Source organism: Eubalaena glacialis, chromosome 11, assembly GCF_028564815.1.
Source record: "Eubalaena glacialis isolate mEubGla1 chromosome 11, mEubGla1.1.hap2.+ XY, whole genome shotgun sequence".
NCBI classification, from domain to species: domain Eukaryota; kingdom Metazoa; phylum Chordata; class Mammalia; order Artiodactyla; family Balaenidae; genus Eubalaena; species Eubalaena glacialis.
Window position 1 is genome coordinate 17,519,095 of NC_083726.1, and position 18,497 is coordinate 17,537,591.

The window sequence follows — 18,497 nt, forward strand, 5'->3', positions numbered from 1 at the left end:
CATTCGAGCAAGGCTGGATCCTGTACCTGGTGATATTATAGCCAGAAATAGGTGGAATGAATGAGCTGTAAACTTGGCCCTGTTCCCAGGTGGCTCCCACCATGTGCTCTTGTGGAAGTTGGAGTTCTTAGCTGTGAGTACTTAGAGAGAAAACTGAGAACTTGAGCTCACATAGGTCTCCCAGTGAAGGAGAGAGGCTCTCAACTCAAGGTAAACATAAATATGGCATGGAAGGGGATGTAAGACACATCCCAAAGGCAATCAAACTCATGGACAGTTTTAATTGTTTTTTTATTCCAGGTGTCCTAAACTAGAAAGCCAGTTGAATTCCTTAAATATGACTTTCTAGAATCATCATGATGAGCAGAAATAACCCACAATGACTTATTTTACAATTATATTCCTGAAATTTCCATTGAAACACCAAGGAGAGATTGAAATTTGCTTAAATAAAGGGGTCATTTTAAAAAGTACAGGCTGGATATTGGCAGTAGATAGACCTGGATGCAGATCCTGCTTCTAACACCTACAAGCTATCTCTGTGATCTTGAGCTAGTTGCTTTTTCTCGAGCTAGTTGCTTGAGGCTTTTTGCAGGCCTCAGTTTCCTCATCTGTAAAACAGGACTAATAATACCCACGTTGTAGGGCTGGTATGATGTTGCAAGGGATATTTTACATAAAGTAGCCACCACACTGCCTGGCCTAATTATGGATCCAAAGAAATGGTAGTTATTTTATCAAAGTCCGACTCTCTGGACAGATTTATATGTAGTAATTCTGTTAAACAGAAACTTCAGTTAAACAGGCCATGCCATTGTTGACCACTGGGCTCTAACACAGGTAACATTTTTGGCTTTAGGTGGAAGCTGTCCAGCTCATAGCCGATGGAAAAGCTCCTCGTATTCCCCAGTCAGAAGAAGCTGCAACATATGAGGGTATCCAGAAAAAGGAAAATGCTGAGGTATTTATATCAACTCAATAACGCATCTCAGAGTTCATTGTCCTCCACCTTTAAGCAGTTCTCAGTGTACCATTTCCTCACCAAAAGGTAGATCTCCAAGGGAGGCTGCTGCCCCATCCCTACTCATGTCCGCCACTGATGGAGAGAAATGTTTCTATTGCCTTTGAGACTTGCAGCATTAGAAGTTCAACCTGTGCTTTGTGCATTTCTAGATCTCTTGGGATCAGTCTGCTGAAGCTTTACATAACTGGATCCGAGGTCATGATAAAGTCCCTGGAGCTTGGACAGAGATAAATGGACAGGTATGTTCTAGGAACCTTTTTTTTTTTTTTTTGCATATAACCTTTGTAAGAGGTATTACACATAAGTCTAGGCTTCCTCTGGTTCTTCCTTTGGTTGTGAGGAGAGTCTGTGTTCTAGGTACACATGACCAGCTAAAAGAGTTCTAGGTACACGTGACCACCTCCCTCTTTACTCCCCATGTATTGAGCATTTGGTGTGAAGCAGACACTGGGCACAGCCTCTGCTCTCAGGGAGACTGCAGTTTTATGGAGAAAGCAGAGAAGTGAATAAACACGCACAATGAAGTAAGACAAATGATGTAACTGAGGCCCAGACTCAGGTGTCTTAGGAAAGGCTTTCTAGAAAAGCTGACTGTTTTGCTTGCACCTCGAGAAGAGGTCAGCAGGTAGAGAATGAGCCAAAGAGTTACGGACCCAAAGGTAGGAGAGCATATTACCCGGACAGGGACTCGCCGTAGAGTTCAGTGAAGCTGTAGCCCCAGGCGTGAGGATCAGGTGTGAGAGGCATGGGGAGAGATGCAGCAGGGGCGGGGGGCAGGGGGCAGGAAAGGCCTTCTAATCCCGGTGGGATCTCCACTCAGCTCAGCTTCTCAGGTTTCACCTCTTGTAGGAAGTCTCCTGACCTCACACGCCCAGCCTGGCGGGAGCCCAGCCTGGCGGGATTGGGCGTCCCTTCTCTCTGTTCCCGTAACGCCCTGCCTAGCTCTGACACAGCGTATTATATACTATAAGCATCTCTTTATGTATCTATCTCTCTCACCCCCGTAGACTGTGAACCCCTCAGGGGCAAGAGCATCATGTTATTGTCTTGATACTCTCAGCACTTACACAGGGTTCTTAGTGCATATTAGGTGTCAATAAAAATATGTGGGATCAACGAAGGACCAAGGGAAGAGGTTTAGTGCAGTGCTTCAAGTGTGGGATTGGAGGGCATTATGGTAAGTGAAATAAGTCAGGCAGAGAAAGACAAATACTGTATGATATCACTTATATGTGGAATCTAAAAAGTACAACAAACTAGTGAATGTAATATAAAAGAAGCAGACTCACAGATACAGAGAACAAACTAGTGGTTACCAGTGGGGAGAGGGAAAGGGCGGGGGGGCAAGATAGGAGTAGGGGATTAAGAGGTACAAACTATTATTTATAAATTAAGCTACAAGGATATATTGTACCACGCAGGGAATATAGCCAATATTTTATAAGTATAAATGGAGTGTAACCTTTAAAAATTGTGAGTCACTATATTGTACACCTGTAACTTTATATTATACATCAACTATACTTCAATAAAAAAATAAACAATGCTACCATGGACATCCTTGCACATGTACGCTTGATCACATGGTTAGTACTGGGTGTATATCTTAGACTAGAGTGACATCATCATAGCATATGAATATATTTTACCACAACTGATAATACCCAGTTTTTCAGAGCAGATATACTCACCAAAAAAAGTGTGGAATCTGAAGCCAGAATGTTTCCATTAAAATTCTGGCTTTGCAACTATTTGCTGTGTAACCTTTGGCAGGTTATTTAACCATTGGGTGCCTTGGTTTCCTCATTGTAGAATGAGACTAATAATAGTGCCTCCTTTATAGGTTTGGGGTTGTTGTGAAGATGAAATGAGTTAATACACGTTAATTCATCTAAGTACTTAGTCCCTGGCATAGAATAAGTATTCAATAAATATTAAATATTATAATGCTCAATAAATGATAGCTAATGGCCATAGAATTATAATAATTATTATAATAACAAATCAATTAGTATCCAGTTCTCTTAGTTACAGTCTGGATCCAGTCCTGTTTCCATAAACTGACCCACAAAGCACCTGTACCTCCCATCGTACATCCCACTGCAATATAATAGTTTGTTTACTACTCTGCATCTGCCCTCCCTGACACCCCACCAACACCTCCACTTCCCCCACAAACCCTACCTTCAGGCTGCAAAGTCTGCGAGAGCTTTTATCTCATTCACCTTTGTGTCAATGTGCATAAATGATAAATGTATACTCGTGTCACCTGGATGTGGGGCATTTTTTTAAACTCTTCAATCACACATTCACAGACCATCTCTTGCTTTGTGTCGTTTCCATAGATGCTTGATATCATTGGGGGTGGGGGGGTCCCTAATTTTGTCATAAATGAGAATTGCAACTTCAGCTTTTTTGCCAGGAGTGCTGCTCGCATACACCCTTATAACCAGCCTTCACTTCCCCCTTTCACAACCTGGGTCTGATCTCTTTACTAGGTGGTCACTTTCTATGGCTCATCATTACTGAATAGCTCCATCCCTCCTGGAGAACCACTGGAAATTAAAGGTGCCAAGAAGCCTGGTCTTGTTACCAAAAGCGGCCTTGTTCTTTTTGGTAACGATGGAAAAGCAGTGAGTGTTCAACATGGTTACCTCTAAGATAACTGTTTTGGTTTCCTTTGATAACCCAAGCTATTGAGGGACTAGCTTTCACAGGGTAGTCTGGCTTTGCAGTGGGCTGTGGGAGCTCAAGGAGTCTGTGGTCCATCTCTCTCTGCGGATGAGCTGGCTCCAGGTCCCTTGATGAGAAGAAGGCTTCTCAGGATGGGCCCCGAGGACCCACACAGCCTGGTGTGTGATACAGTAGAAAGAGCTTGGAGTTTAGTCAGGAAACAGGTCGTGAATCCCTGCTCTGCCACTTACTGGTCTTGGGCAGGACGCCTCTCCCCTCGGAGGCTCAGTTTCCACATCTGTAAAACAGAGAGAGTGACCTTGTCTGTCTGCCTTCCCACTGGCAGAGTCTGGGAGGCTCAGATGATGTGGCCCTCTTCAGAAGCTCCTCCCCTGCCTCACCAGGCCGACGCCCACCCACTCTGCCTGTGCTTGGGAGCGTGGCCTCTGGGCCTCTCTGGGCTCTTGGGCAGCTGCCCAGTGAAGAAAGCCAAAGGGAATTTGCAGCTCACAGACACTTTCTGATGGCTTACAGGATAGATCAGTTACTAAGATTGTAGGCTTCAGAGCCCATCTAGTCCTGGGTTGTAACCCCAGCTCTGTTACTCGCTGTGTGGCGCTGGGCAAAGCACTTAATCTCATTGAGCCTCCATTTCCTCATCAGTAAAATGGGGATAATAAGGACACCTGCCTCCATCAGGATTTATGGGATTGAATAAGATACTTCAGCATATACGTACTTAGCACAGTGCATGCTGCAGAGTAAGTGTTCAGAAGATGGCAGTAGTAGTAGTAGTACTAGTACTAGTAGCAATGGTAGTTACAGTAGGCTTTAGACCCAATACCTATATCCGAATGTCAGTTTTGGGGGGGCTTATCATCCATTTTGAGATATATCTACCCGTAGACTTAACTTCCTCCTTTCTGCTGCCATGGGTGAAATACCATTTCAGTCCTTTTACACATAACGGTGAGTGCTTTTAATCCATATTTTTATATTTGTCAAATAAGCCGCTTCTTATACCCATATAAGACTCCTCCCACCAGTCTCACTTTTGAATTGTCCTAATGCTCAATTCTTCTGCTTGTTTTGTTGTTATTTTATAGCTGATGGTGAGAAATCTGCAGTTTGAAGATGGAAAAATGATTCCTGCGTCTCAGTACTTTTCAGCGGGTGAGACATCAGTGGTGGAACTTACAGCCGAAGAGGTGAAGGTGGCGGAGACCATCAAGGTGAACACGTGAAGTTCTTAATGTTACTCTTATCTTGGAAAACGAAACCATTTTTGTTAACTGGTACCATTAATCTCAAAGTAGTTGGGATGGAACTTTTATTTCCTCTTTTTCGTATTAGCTGCAAAAGGAAATCAGTGCCAAAATTTATACGCACATTTATTTGTCACTCACATAAATTATCCAAGGCAGTTCTAGGTTGGCCTGGGCATTAGGGGTGAAGCTGGAACATGAGGGTTAGGGGTGGAGTCAAGCAGGAACCAGGCTGGGCTATCTTCAAGGTCCTGCTGGGGGTCATCTCCATCCCAGACAGCCAAGAAGAGCACAAGAACACAGAGAATTGTGTGAAGGAGGTTTTTCATGGGACAAGACTGGGAGTACAGGTCACTTATATTCATATTCACTGGCTAGAAGTCAGTCACACGGCCACCTCTAACTTGAAGAGATGGTGAGAATTGTAATCAATCCATGAAAAGAAGTAGGTTTGGCGAGAAGCTAACTAGTCTCTGCCACAGTGTTCTACATGGCAGCTCCCTCATAAAAGTTTCCCTTGTGTAGGTCATCTGGGCTGGAATTTTAAGCAACGTCCCTGTTATTGAAGATTCAACAGACTTCTTTAAATCTGGAGCAAGCTCAATGGATGTTGTCAGGTAAAACCACCACCTTACTGACTCATACCCCTCCACCAGGGATTTTGACTTTGACTTTGAAAATCAAATCGAAATCCTTTGTACCGGTTATTATCACTCTATTGTACCCATCTACTGTATTTCTCTTTTCTTCATCTTTTTTGGCTTGTTTGTTTCCATGGTCAAATACATGTATTTGTTCCCTTCTCTTTGTTGCTAACCAGGAGTTATTTTCATATTTACTATACACCTAGAACAACAACCCTTCTAATTATTTGTTTCATTTAAAAATCTGTCTTCATATTTCTTAGTTGATTCTCCTCCAGTTAGAATTGGGAAGTTCTGACTGAGAATGTTAAAAGGGATTTCCCTATATAGTCTCACCTAAAAGGATACCTAACATTGATTATGCTTACCCCGAATCTTTTTCTCCTATCTCCCTAAGTTGCCCAGTATGATATATCTAGAATGAGGATTGTCAGACTTCTTGCAAGAGTAAGGGTAACCACTCTACAGTCAGAATTTCTCTACAGAGGTTTCAAACAAGTAGCAAGGGCTAGAGGACTAGAAAGGCACCCTCTGTGGCATGAAGAGCAGACTAGGATCCTAACAGTGGCGAGTCTTGCAGAGGTGCTTTTCCTTTGAGGGCCACACTATGGCCATTTACTAAATAAACAAGGTAAGCTCCTCTTGACAATCCTTCATGTCGGCAAAGCAAGTGTTCTTGATGAACATTCTGTCTGTTTATTTATTTATTCATTCATGCATTTAACAAAATTTATTGAACATTTATGACATCAGGAACAGTTTTTTGCACTGGGGATACAGTCATGAACAAGACAAAGTCCCTTCATTCATGGATCTTTTTTATTCCAATCATCAAAAACAATCCTCTCAAGAGCAAATATCGTTATCAGAAGTTAAAAGTTTTGGTTCCTCAAGTTACAGATTTCTCAGCTATGGTTCATGAGTTCCCAGAAGCTTCTCATTTGCTCAACTAAAGATTTCAACATTGTACTTTTAACACTAGTTTTTTGCTAACAAGATACTCCTGCAGGAGTTACCCATTTCCTGTTTGAGTGTCTGACTTACCAAAATCATCTGATATTATTATCTTGGACTACCAAGGCACCTCATCTCTTTTAGGGAATACATGGCTGAGCAACCCCTGTGGTGAGCTTTCTAGTACACCTCTGTCTGGTACACCTTTGCTACTCAAGAAATGTCAAATTAGAGCTATGATTTGAAAAATTAACAGTGAAAAATCAAAGGGTTGAAAAGGACTTTACAAATTATATTAACCTTCCCGATGGTTCTATTTAGTACCTATCTTAGCCATGTAATACAAACAAATGTTTGTTTTATTGTTTCACAGGATCTAAAGAAAATATTCTATGGTATGACTTTGGTTTCTGATAATCGTCACAGTTCAGAAATTTTCCTTATTTCTTATTCCTTGAGTATTTTGAAAGGAAAGAAACTGATTTTATGTGCCCTTTATCATCTTGCTTGCAAGTAATTAAAATGTCTTTGCCTTGATTTCTTGTATTTCTAGTCATGTATAAAAAAAATTGCCGGGACTTCCCTGGCAGTCCAGTGGTTAAGACTCCACACTTCCAATGCAGGGGGTGCAGGTTCGATCCTTGGTCGGGGAACTAAGATCCCACATGCCATGCGATACAGCCAAAAATAAATAAAATTTTAAAAAAATAAATAAAAAGTTTAAAAATTGCCACTGTCCTTCAAGACAGCTTTAAAAATTTTTTCTCCCACTCTTATCAATTTCTCTGATTATTATCATAGAAGATCTCATGGGGTATAAATAAGCGTGTGACATATGTCCTACTTCAAAGCACGTTAAAAGTAATCACAGTCCCTCTAAACTCTTTTAAAAATGTAGTGGGAAGCAGCCACACAGCACAGGGAGATCAGCTCGGTGCTTTGTGACCACCTAGAGGGGTGGGATAGGGAGGGTGGGAGGGAGGGAGATGCAAGAGGGAAGAGATATAGGAACATATGTATATGTATAACTGATTCACTTTGTTATAAAGCAGAAACTAACACACCATTGTAAAGCAATTATACTCCAATAAAGATGTTAAAAAAAAAATGTTAAGTAACATGAGCTGGTTCTTCCTTTCAGGCTGGTTGAAGAGATAAGACAGAAGTGTGGAGGACTTCAGTTACAGAATGAGGATGTTTATATGGCCACCAAGTTTGAAGACTTCATCCAAAAAGTCGTGAGGAAACTGAGAGGAGAAGATCAAGAAGCAGAGCTAGTGGTGGATTATGTAAGCCTGTCCATGGTGTTGAAAACCTAAATCGTTAAGACCTTCGTACTATAAAAGAATGCTGTACCTTTCATCCATTTGTTTTTACATTTACAGCCTTTTAAAAATGACAGTTTTATTGAGATTATAATTCAGATACCATACATTTCACCCTTTTAAAATGTATAATTCATTGGTTTTTAGTATATTCACCGAGTTGTGCAACCATCACCACTATCTGGTTATGGAACTTTTTTATCACCTCCTAAAAAGAAACCCTGTATCCCTTGGCAGTCATTCTCTGCTCTCCTCTCTAATTTACTTTCTGTTTCTATGGATTTGCCTATTCTAGACATTTCATATAAATGGAATTATGCAATAAGTGGCCTTTTGCAGCTGGCTTCTTTCACTTAGCATAATGTGTTCAAGGTTCATCCATATTATAGAGTAGATTATCACTTCATTCCTTTTTCCTAGCCAAATAATAGTCCATTGTGTGGATAAACTACATTTTGTTTATCCTTTCCTCAGTTGATGTACATTTGGACTGTTTCTACTTTGGGGCTATTATAAATAATGCAGTTATGAAAATTCATGTATAAGTTTTTGTGTGAACATATGTTCTCAGTTCTCTTGGGCAAATATCTAGAAGTGGAATTGAGGAGTCATATAGTAACTCTATGTTTAACTTTTTGAGGAACTGCCCATCTGCTTTCCAAAGTGACTATACCATTTTACAATGCCAGTAGCAATGTAGGAAGCTTCTAATTTCTTCATGTCTTCACCAACATATGCTATTGTCTGTCTTTTCTCTTCCAGCTGTTCTAGCAGGTGTGAAGTGATATCTTGTTGTGGTTTTGATTCACATTTCCCTAATGACTAATGATAAACATCTTTTCATGTGCTTATTGGCCACTTGCATGTCTTCTTTGGAGAAATACCTATTCAAATATTTCACCTGTTTTTTGTGGGGTTTTTTGTCATTGTTGTTGTTTCTTTTGTTTTGTTTTGTTTTGGTTTTTTTGGCCTCACCAAGCAGCTTGTAAGATCTTAGTTTCCCAACCAGGGATGGAACCCAGGCCCCTGGCAGTGAGGACGCCCAGTCCTAACCACTGGACCACCAGGGAATTCCCTCAAATCCTTTGCTTCTTTTTTAACTGGGATATTTGTCTTTTTAATTTTTGAGTTGTAAGAGGCCTTAGTATATTTTGGATACTAGACCCTAATCAGATTTATTATTTGTAAATATTTTCTCCCATTCTGTGGGTTTTCTTTTCACTTTTTTGATAGTGTCCTTTAACACACAAAAGTTTTAAAATTTGATTAAGTCTAATTAATCTGTTCTTTTGCCACTTGGGCTTCTATATGTCTTGTTTTATGCCTTTTTTGCTCCGCTACTCCTTTACTGCTCTCTTTTTTGTTAAATGGGTATTGTCTAGTATGCCAGTTTAATCTCTTTTGCTATATATTTTTATTTTCTTAATGGTTGCCTTGAGGATTCCAAGAGACGTTTTTCTTAAAACATTCTAGCTCAGATTAATACCAACTTAATACCAATAGTGTAGAAAAAATTTGCTACAGTACAGCTCTGCTCCCTACCCCCTTATTTGTGCTATTACTGTCATACAAATACATCTTTATACATTATAAACCCACCAACAAAGTTTTATAATTATTGCTTTATGCAGTTGTCTTTCAAATCAGATAGAAGAAAAAGGTTTAAAAGCAAAAATACATTTATACTGACTTATATTTACCTTTGTCAGTGTTCTTTATTTGTTCATGTAGATTTAAATTACTGTCTAGTGTCCTTGCATTTCTGCCGGAAGGACACCTTTTAGTACTTTTTGAAAGGCAATGTGCTAGCAATGTTCATGTGCTAGCAATGTGCTAGTTTCGTTCATTTGGGAATGACTTAATTTCTCCTTTGTTCTTGGAGGGTATTTTTGCTGTATGTGGAATTTTCGGTTGACAGTCTCTTTCTTTCAGCACTATGAATATATCATCCTATTGCTTTCTGGCCTCCGTGGTTTCTGAGGATAAGTCATCTGTTAATTTTATTGAGGATCCCTTTTTTGTGAGGAGTTGCTCCTCCCTTGCTGCTTTCAAGATTCCCTCTTTGTCTTTGGCTCTGGACCATTTTTGTATGATGTGTTTAAGATGGATCTCTGAGATTTTTCTACTTGGAGTTTATTGAGCTTCTCGGATGTGCAGATTAATGTTTTTCATCAAATTTGGGACATTTTCAGCCACTATTTCTTCAAATATTCTTTCTGCCCCTCTCCCCTTCTCCACTCATTCCTGGGACTCTCATTATGCACGTGTTGGTACATTTGATGGTGTTCTCCGGGCTTCTAAGGCTCTATTCATTTTTTAAAAATATTTATTTATTTATTTTTAAAATTTATTTTGGCTCCGCCGGGGCTTCGTTGCGGCACGCGGGATCTTTAGTTGTGGCATGCAGACTCTTAGTTGTGGCATGCGAACTCTTAGTTGCAGCATGCATGTGGGATCTAGTTCCCCAACCAGGGATTGAACCCGGGCCCCCTGCATTGGGAACGCAGCATCATACCCAATGGACCACCAGGGAAGTCCCTCTATTCATTTTTTAAATTCTTTTTCCTTCCTCTTTTCAGACCGGATATCTCTACTGACCCATTGTCTCGTTTGCTAATTCTTTCTTCTGCCTGCTTGAATCTACTGTTGAACCTCTCCAGTGACTTTTAAAATTTCAGTTATTGCACATTGCTTTTTTATGGCTGAGTAGTATTCCATTGTTTATATATATATGCCACATCTTCTTTATCCATTCATCTGCTGATGGACATTTAGGTTGTTTCCATGTCTTGGCTATGTAAATAGTGCTGCTATGAACATTGGGGTGCATGTATCATCTCAAATTTAGAGTTTTGTCTGGATATATGCCTAGGAGTGGGATTGCTGGATCATGTGGCAACTCTATTTTTAGTTTTTTAAGGAACCTCCATACCGTTTTCCATAGTGGCTGCACCAATTTAATTCCCACCAACAGTGTAGGAGGGTTCCCTTTTCTCCACATCCTCTCCAGCATTTATTTGTAGACTGTTTAATGATGGCCATTCTGACCCATGTGAGGTGGTACCTGATTGTAGTTTTGATTTGCATTTCTCTAATACTTACTGATGATGAGCAGCAAGCTACCCTCTTGCTATTTTTTCTTTCTTTTCCAGGCATCATCAATTTCTCTATGTAAAATAATTTCTGAAATCATTCAATTTCCTTTTTAATGCCTTCATTGATGTGGGATTTTATGCCAATAATGCTCTTTCACATATATAATTTTAATTATGTCTCTTAATAACTGTATGAAGCAGGTATATTATCCCCATTTTATTGTTGAAAAAGCTGAGATTTATAGAGCTTAATGGACTAATCTAAATTCACTTGCCAGCTAATAGTAGAGAGTACAATTTAAGCAACACATGTGTAAGAGAGGGAAAGTGAAAATGGGAAGAACGCTGGAAAAAAAACTTAAAATGGCACCAGTGTAAAAGGAAACCTATTGACAGGCAATTTCAAAACTTTGAATGACAGCAGTTGGTGCACTCCACAGATCTTGCCACTAGATGGTGGTGTTTCCATTATCTTGAGGTCTTCTGAGTCCTATTTCATCTCTATGAGGAAGAAAACAGATCCTTATAAAGCTCCCCCTAGAGTCCTTCGGTCATTACAGAAGCTGACCTCCTGTCTCAATGGCCAATCTAAGCATCATGAGGCCTAAATATTACAAATGCTTGTCTCTTCTGAACAGTAAACTGTAGAATCCCATTGACATAACGTCTCCTTCTGCATTAGTGATAAGCTTCTTTATTGCTATTTGGTATCAAATGCATACGCACAGAAATCCATTGACTCTATTAATATAATTCTCTCTCTTAGGTTTCAAAGGAGGTCAATGAAATGACAGTAAAAATGCCATATCAGTGTTTCATAAATGGACAGTTCACAGATGCCGATGATGGAAAGACTTATGACACCATCAACCCAACAGATGGATCTGTGAGTAATTTCTTAGCGTGCGTAGTGACCACTGATCATGGATGTTTTTCATTTATACACTGTTATAAAACAGTCTTAAAAAGTTACTTATTCTATTACTCTGCCTCTGAGCACTTAATATAAATGTACTTCATGCATTTCTTTCAACTATTCAGTTCTGGTACTGGCTGCTGTTAACTACAGTAACCAACTTTAAAGAATGAATATTTACGATGAATTTGGATGGATCACTATACCTATACACATCAGAAGCACAATTCCACATAAAGCTATATGTGTGAAAAAAAAATCTCAGACCTTGCAAGCTCGTGGTGAGAAATTCAGCTTCCCCAAGGCAAGAGAAGAAATACAGTTTCCTAAATATGTCTTCTCATAGTGTAGTGTGACATGCGAAGTACTAAATTTTAGGCTCATAATTTTCATGTTAAGATTGTTTCTTTTTCTTTACTATATTACTGGAAGTATTGATTTTCCATCATAAAAAATTCTTTGAATTTTATAGTATAATAATTAATCCCAAGAAACATAGTTGCATATCTCCATATATAAATAACCTAGAACCTATTTTTTCCTACCTTGAAATAGACAATATGCAAAGTATCCTATGCCTCTTTGGTGGATGTTGATAAAGCAGTAGCAGCAGCCAAAGATGCTTTTGAAAATGGTGAATGGGGAAGAATGAATGCACGAGAAAGAGGAATATTGATGTACAGGTATGATTTTTAAGAACACAGCCTGTGGCCTTTGGATACTGACTAACATTGCCAAGATTTTTAAAATTTCTTCAAAACATTCTAGCATGCACCTGTTATATAGCATGTCTTTTGTTCCTTGCATCCTATAAAATCCCATATATATGAGTTCCTGATTTTTGTACTGTTGCTTGTTTCAGTCAGTGTGCCTGTACCAGAAGAAGTTTAGTGAAGGACTATGTATTTGTAAAGATGTGAGCAAGGTCAAGGGAATCCGTCAAAGGATAATGAAGCACCCAGGCAGGGGTAGAACAGGGGGAAGGTGCTCCTACTCCAAGGCCTGAAGGGACAGAGGAAGGAGCTGTTACTAGAATCAGGTAAGATCTATAGCTGTAGGAAAAGACCACACTACAGCGGGTTTTGGTAGAAGGACACAGCATCTGCTGATCTACAGCCCATCACTGAGGCAACCAGAGGATTCAAATCCCAGACCATTTTATCCTCCAGTTTGCCAGTCTCCTGGGGGTGCCTCCCACTGGCCCCTCATTAGCCATGCCCAGTGAGAGAGCACGGGAGCCTGTGATGTAGTCTATAAAGGTCATCCTCCAGGGGTCACAGAGCAGGGTGGAGACTGCACATGGAGAACATCCAGCACCCTGTTGTTTCCAAAGGGAAATTTTAAATCTACTTCATGTGTAGGGAGTAGGAACAAGGAGGAAAAACACTAAGGCCTGGAAAGGGTATTATAAATCGGTAGCTGAGTATGCCAAGAGTAATTAGATTCGATCATAAATTCAGTTTTCTACTTACTAAAAGCCAAATAGCTGACTTTGTCCAAAGATTTCTTGGAGCAGGATCTGAAAGAAACATTAGGGAGGAGGATTTCAAGCCTGACTTTGGAATGGTCTGAAAGGAACATCTCAGAACCACTGAAGGAAGGAAGGAAAACAAATGGAGGAGGTGAACACAAAAGATGAACTTTGACTATTTCATAGTCATTAGACAGTCCTGTACTTATCTTCCCAAAGAAACTAGACACCAAACAGAAACCTGTTGCAGTGTTTATAATTCATTCCATGTTTTTCTGTCTTTGTCCTTTTCAGCTAGTGTTGGAAATATTTCTGAACCAACCAGAAATCCTCAAGTGTTCCTGGGTTCTCTAGGAGTGTGGTTTGCCCCCTAACATCTCCCAGTATATTCATCAACTATCCACATTCCCACTGTTTTCTGTCATTGATCTCCTTGGATTACTGTGGCTCAATCACTATTTTACTTCTTATACATCTATGACGCAAATGATACGGACTTCCAACACCCTCTGCTTCTTCATTATAACTCTTAAAACAAATTATTAATGAAATTTTTTGTTGAATGTCTGTCTTCCCTACTAGACCATGTTCTCCATGAGGACAGAGACCTGGTTCATTTGTGTTCACCTCTGAGTTCTCAGCCCTTAGGATGATGCACTAAACGCAGTAGAGACTCAATATCTGTTGAATGAATTTCTTTATCCATACAGACTAGCAGACCTACTGGAAGAGAACCAAGAAGAGCTGGCAACCATCGAAGCCCTCGATTCAGGGGCTGTCTACACCTTGGCTCTGAAGACTCACATTGGAATGTCTGTGCAAACATTCAGATATTTTGCTGGCTGGTGTGACAAAATTCAAGTAAGTGCAAATGTTGTTTGTCTCCATGTAGATCATTCCAAGAGGAAAAGGGACGAATGTTTATTAGTTTGTAAAGACACTTTGTCAGAGCCACCCCTTATGTAGGTTTTCTCATCTTATCCTTATAACAATCATCTGAGGTAGGTGGATATCTATTAACTCTTATTACAGGTGAGGAAATTGAGGCTTGAGGACAATGAATGACTTACCTATGGTCACATAGTAAGTAAACCATAGAGCTAGGACTTGAACTCAAGATTTTCTGAACCTAAAATCTAATGATGTTCTTTGTACTTTACTATAATGTCTCTTGAGAGCATCTAATAGTCTTGTTGGCATATAGAGAGAAGCCTGGTATCATGGAGGAATTGAAAACTCAAATACCTATAGAGGTCAGAGAGCTAACATAGATGGGCTATGCAGACTGGTTATAAGAAAAAGATTTTAAAGACATGAGTTCGATAAAAATTTCCATTTCCTTTTTTCTACAAGAAAATAAATATTACATGTGTGATGATAAATGGCAACTATACGTGGCTTTGGTATTGGGATACAGAAGGGAGATAGGGCTTGCAGCAAACAGCAGAATGCATGCCACTCATAGACTCATGGTAACCATTGAAGCACCAGCCATCACAGCCACATTCCCAGCAGCAAGGAGGAAGTGGGGAAGAGGGAGAAAGGTAAAGGACTTTAAAAAGCATTCCCATCCTCCTACACCTTGTGCTTACATCTCCCGTTGGCTATCTCTGCTAAGGAGACTGGGAAACATAATATTTTATCTGGGCACATTGCTGCCAACACCATTAATATAGAATCAGAGAGAACTGGTTCCAAGCCTCAGCTTTGACACTTACCAGCTATTGTTGTTAAAGTTATTTACCTCTCTTTGCCTTACTTTCCTCGTCTGTAAAATGGTCACAATAATCCATACCTTGCAAGTTATGTTATGAGGATTAGAAACAAGTGTTTATATACTACAGGATTAAAGTCTGCACCATAGTAGGTCTTGCACATAAATGTCGTTTTAATTATTGTTCAGCCACAAAATCATACATATATAAGTATTTAATAAGAGCAGTTCAAGTCCATCCTTTATCCTCAATTATGAAATCCAAATTGCTGTGAAACCTGAAAATTGATTTGTTTGATTGGTTCAAACTCATTTGGCGCCAAAACCTGACCTGAACCAAGTTGAGTCTATAAGCTTTATTCATATTGCTTAGAGTGAATATTCATATATTTCACTGAATAAATATTCATATGCTTGATTATGGGGGACTGCCCCAGACCTTATTGGAGGTTATAGATATAATAACATTGTATAAGGTATATACATTATGTTTCTAAAGTCAAAAAATTCTGAATCCCAAAACACACCTGGCCCCAAGGGTTTCAGATAAGAGATTGTACACTTACTTGTATTAGTAACAGCAATAATATTTTATGTGGCAAAACAGATGTATAGCTTCAGCTAAAGACAGCTGTCATGAATCAGCTGGGATCAAATTTGGCTGCGTATAATAGAAAACCCAACTAAGAAGTTTGTTTTTATCTCACTTTCAGGAGTCCAAAGGCAGGCAATCAAGTCCAGTGTGTGAGATAAAGATTCCTGCTCTTTCTTTGCCAGGGCATCCTTATACCATATGATCTCTACCCTCATGGCTGCTTCTTGGTCTCTTGATAACCACCGCAGTGCCAGCCTTTTTAGCAACATTCTGAGCAGGAAGAAGGAAAAAGTGAGAGTGAGGGGAAGAGTAAAAGAGCACTTGTCCAAGCTGAGTCAGCCTACTTTAAAGAGTGTTCCCCTTTCAGTGCTTTGTGCTTACGTCTTCCATTGGCCATCCCTATCTGCTATGGAAACTGGGGAACGTAGTAGTTTATCTGGGAACGTTGCCATTCCCATTATTAATATAGGGTTTCTGTTACTAAGAACAGAGGGGAGAATGGATATTGCTCGGGCAGTTAACGTTCTCTGCCATGCCAAGAAATTGGGAATGGAGGCGATTAAATTAGAATTATTATTATTATTTTTTTTTTTTTGAACATGGCCTTCGGGGTTAGACAGATGGGCTCCTTTTTTTTTTTTTTTTTTAAGTTTTTCAGTTTTTCACTTTATTTATTTATTTATTTATTTTTGGCTGTGTTGGGTCTTCGTTTCTGTGCGAGGGCTTTCTCTAGTTGCGGCGAGCGGGGGCCACTCTTCATCGCGGTGCGCGGGCCTCTCACTATCGCGGCCTCTCTTGTTGCGGAGCACAGGCTCCAGACGCGCAGGCTCAGTAGTTGTGGCTCACGGGCCTAGTCGCTCCGCGGCATGTGGGATCTTCCCAGACCAGGGCTCGAACCCGTGTCCCCTGCATTGGCAGGCAGATTCTCAACCACTGGGCCACCAGGGAAGCCCTAGAATTATGTTTTTTTTCTCCTGTGTCTCAGTTCTTTTGAGAAAGACATAGCAGTTCCTTTTTAGGTTTAGATGTATTTCTCATAAATTGAACACTGCTTTTTTAATATCAGCTAAGAAAAAGCAAGAGAGGCAGACAGAAAATGGATTCGTTAAGTTTACCCACTGAAATTAGTAAAATAGTATCAACCTTTTTCATTCTTTAGGGTTCTACAATTCCCATCAACCAGGCCCGTCCAAATCGCAATCTGACCTTCACCAGGAAGGAGCCACTTGGGTAAGACAAGGAGAGCGCTTCTGAGTGACTTGTGTTAGTTCGAGAGGACTGAGGATGTCTCTTTCTTCCCCGGCAGTGTCTGTGCCATTATCATCCCCTGGAACTACCCGCTGATGATGCTGGCGTGGAAGAGCGCCGCGTGCTTGGCAGCAGGCAACACCTTAGTGCTCAAGCCGGCGCAGGTAAGACGCGCGGGGCCAGGTGCAGCATCTCCTCCTCTCCCGTTTACATAAAACCAGAGACATACATTTACAAATATTATGTCTTTAAGCAAAAATGGGATCATATATCACAACATCATTTCATATATCATGGGCATCTTTTCATATTAGTAAATATCCATTTTTAATAGCTACCCAGTGTATCCTATGGGGATTCCAAAATTTAGAACTTCCGTGACAGTGGAAGCAGGCATAGTGTATGTCAGTGAAATCCATTAAACTTCTACAAACCAATTCAATTCTTGCAAAATGCCACATGCCCAGTAGTAAGGGAGTTATTTAGAATAGCTACGACATATCAAAAGAAAAAGTTTTTTTGCAGGCATTCAAATTTTCATTATCAAAAATATTGTAAAGTTATGCAAGATGAGGGACAAGCAGGCAAAAGAATGTATATAATTGTGGCAGCTGTGTGGAAATATATACATGTGGAAAATGAGGAAATAATTTAAAAAATAATTCAGATGATAGAGTTCTCAAAAGCATCTTTTTAATGCTACAGTAGCTTTTCAAGAAAAAAATATGGTAGCCAACTGAACACCTGGCTGAGCATTTACTCTGGACAGTGCACAGTGGTAGACATTCTGAGGTACCCAAGTTGTGGAGAAAACTTGGTCTCTATTCAAGAAGAGTTTACAGTTTGTTACTTATTAACTATTCTTTTATTTCTTCTTTTAGGACTTAAAAAAAATACAATTTCATTTGTCATAACTACATAGTCATGTGACCACAGTCATCTTGTTTTCCTCATTAAAAACAATTTCAGTAAAAAATACAAGTAAACATTCAAAAATTTTTTAATTCAAAAGATACCAAGAGGTAGATAGTGAAAAGTCTCCCTCTTATTCCCCCAGCCCACCAATTTACCTCCCAGAGGCCACCAGTGTTATTGTTATTTATTAGTTTCGTAGGTATTCTAGAGATAGTCTCTGTGTATACAAACATATTTTTTAAATTAAATAAACAAATAATTTTTAAAAAATATTTTTTAACCAATTAAAAAACACACAGGAGGAGAAGGGGAAATGGGAAATTGCTAATCAACAGGCATAAAGTTTCAATTATGCAAGATGAGTAAGTTCTAGAAATCTGCTACACATCATTTTGCCTGTAGTTAACTATACTGTATTGTACACTTAACAATTTAAGAGGGTAGATGTCATGTGAAGTGTTCTAACCCTAATACAATACAAAATTAAAATAAAATAAAATAGCATTCTATACATACTACCAAAGGGGGAAAAAATAACTTTTTAAAAAAAATATTTATTGAGCACTTAGTATGTGCCACATGCTCTGTTAAGTATTGTTTTTTAATTTTTAAAAATTTTAAATATGTATTTATTTATTTATTTATGCCGTGCCGGGTC

The 18,497-nt window shown here is 39.5% G+C and overlaps 1 protein-coding gene across 1 annotated transcript in view; it reads left to right on the forward strand.

The window, feature by feature from the left end:
• The window catches only part of ALDH1L2 (aldehyde dehydrogenase 1 family member L2), a 57,954-nt gene that overhangs the window by 22,524 nt on the left and 16,933 nt on the right, over positions 1–18,497 (forward strand). The window contains exons 5-15 of the mRNA XM_061206536.1: positions 860–961; positions 1,174–1,263; positions 3,523–3,657; positions 4,804–4,929; positions 5,488–5,579; positions 7,702–7,849; positions 11,747–11,866; positions 12,452–12,579; positions 14,078–14,228; positions 16,836–16,906; positions 16,983–17,088. Of these exons, the coding sequence (XP_061062519.1) occupies positions 860–961; positions 1,174–1,263; positions 3,523–3,657; positions 4,804–4,929; positions 5,488–5,579; positions 7,702–7,849; positions 11,747–11,866; positions 12,452–12,579; positions 14,078–14,228; positions 16,836–16,906; positions 16,983–17,088 (1,269 nt within the window). The remainder of the gene's footprint in view (positions 1–859; positions 962–1,173; positions 1,264–3,522; positions 3,658–4,803; positions 4,930–5,487; positions 5,580–7,701; positions 7,850–11,746; positions 11,867–12,451; positions 12,580–14,077; positions 14,229–16,835; positions 16,907–16,982; positions 17,089–18,497) is intronic.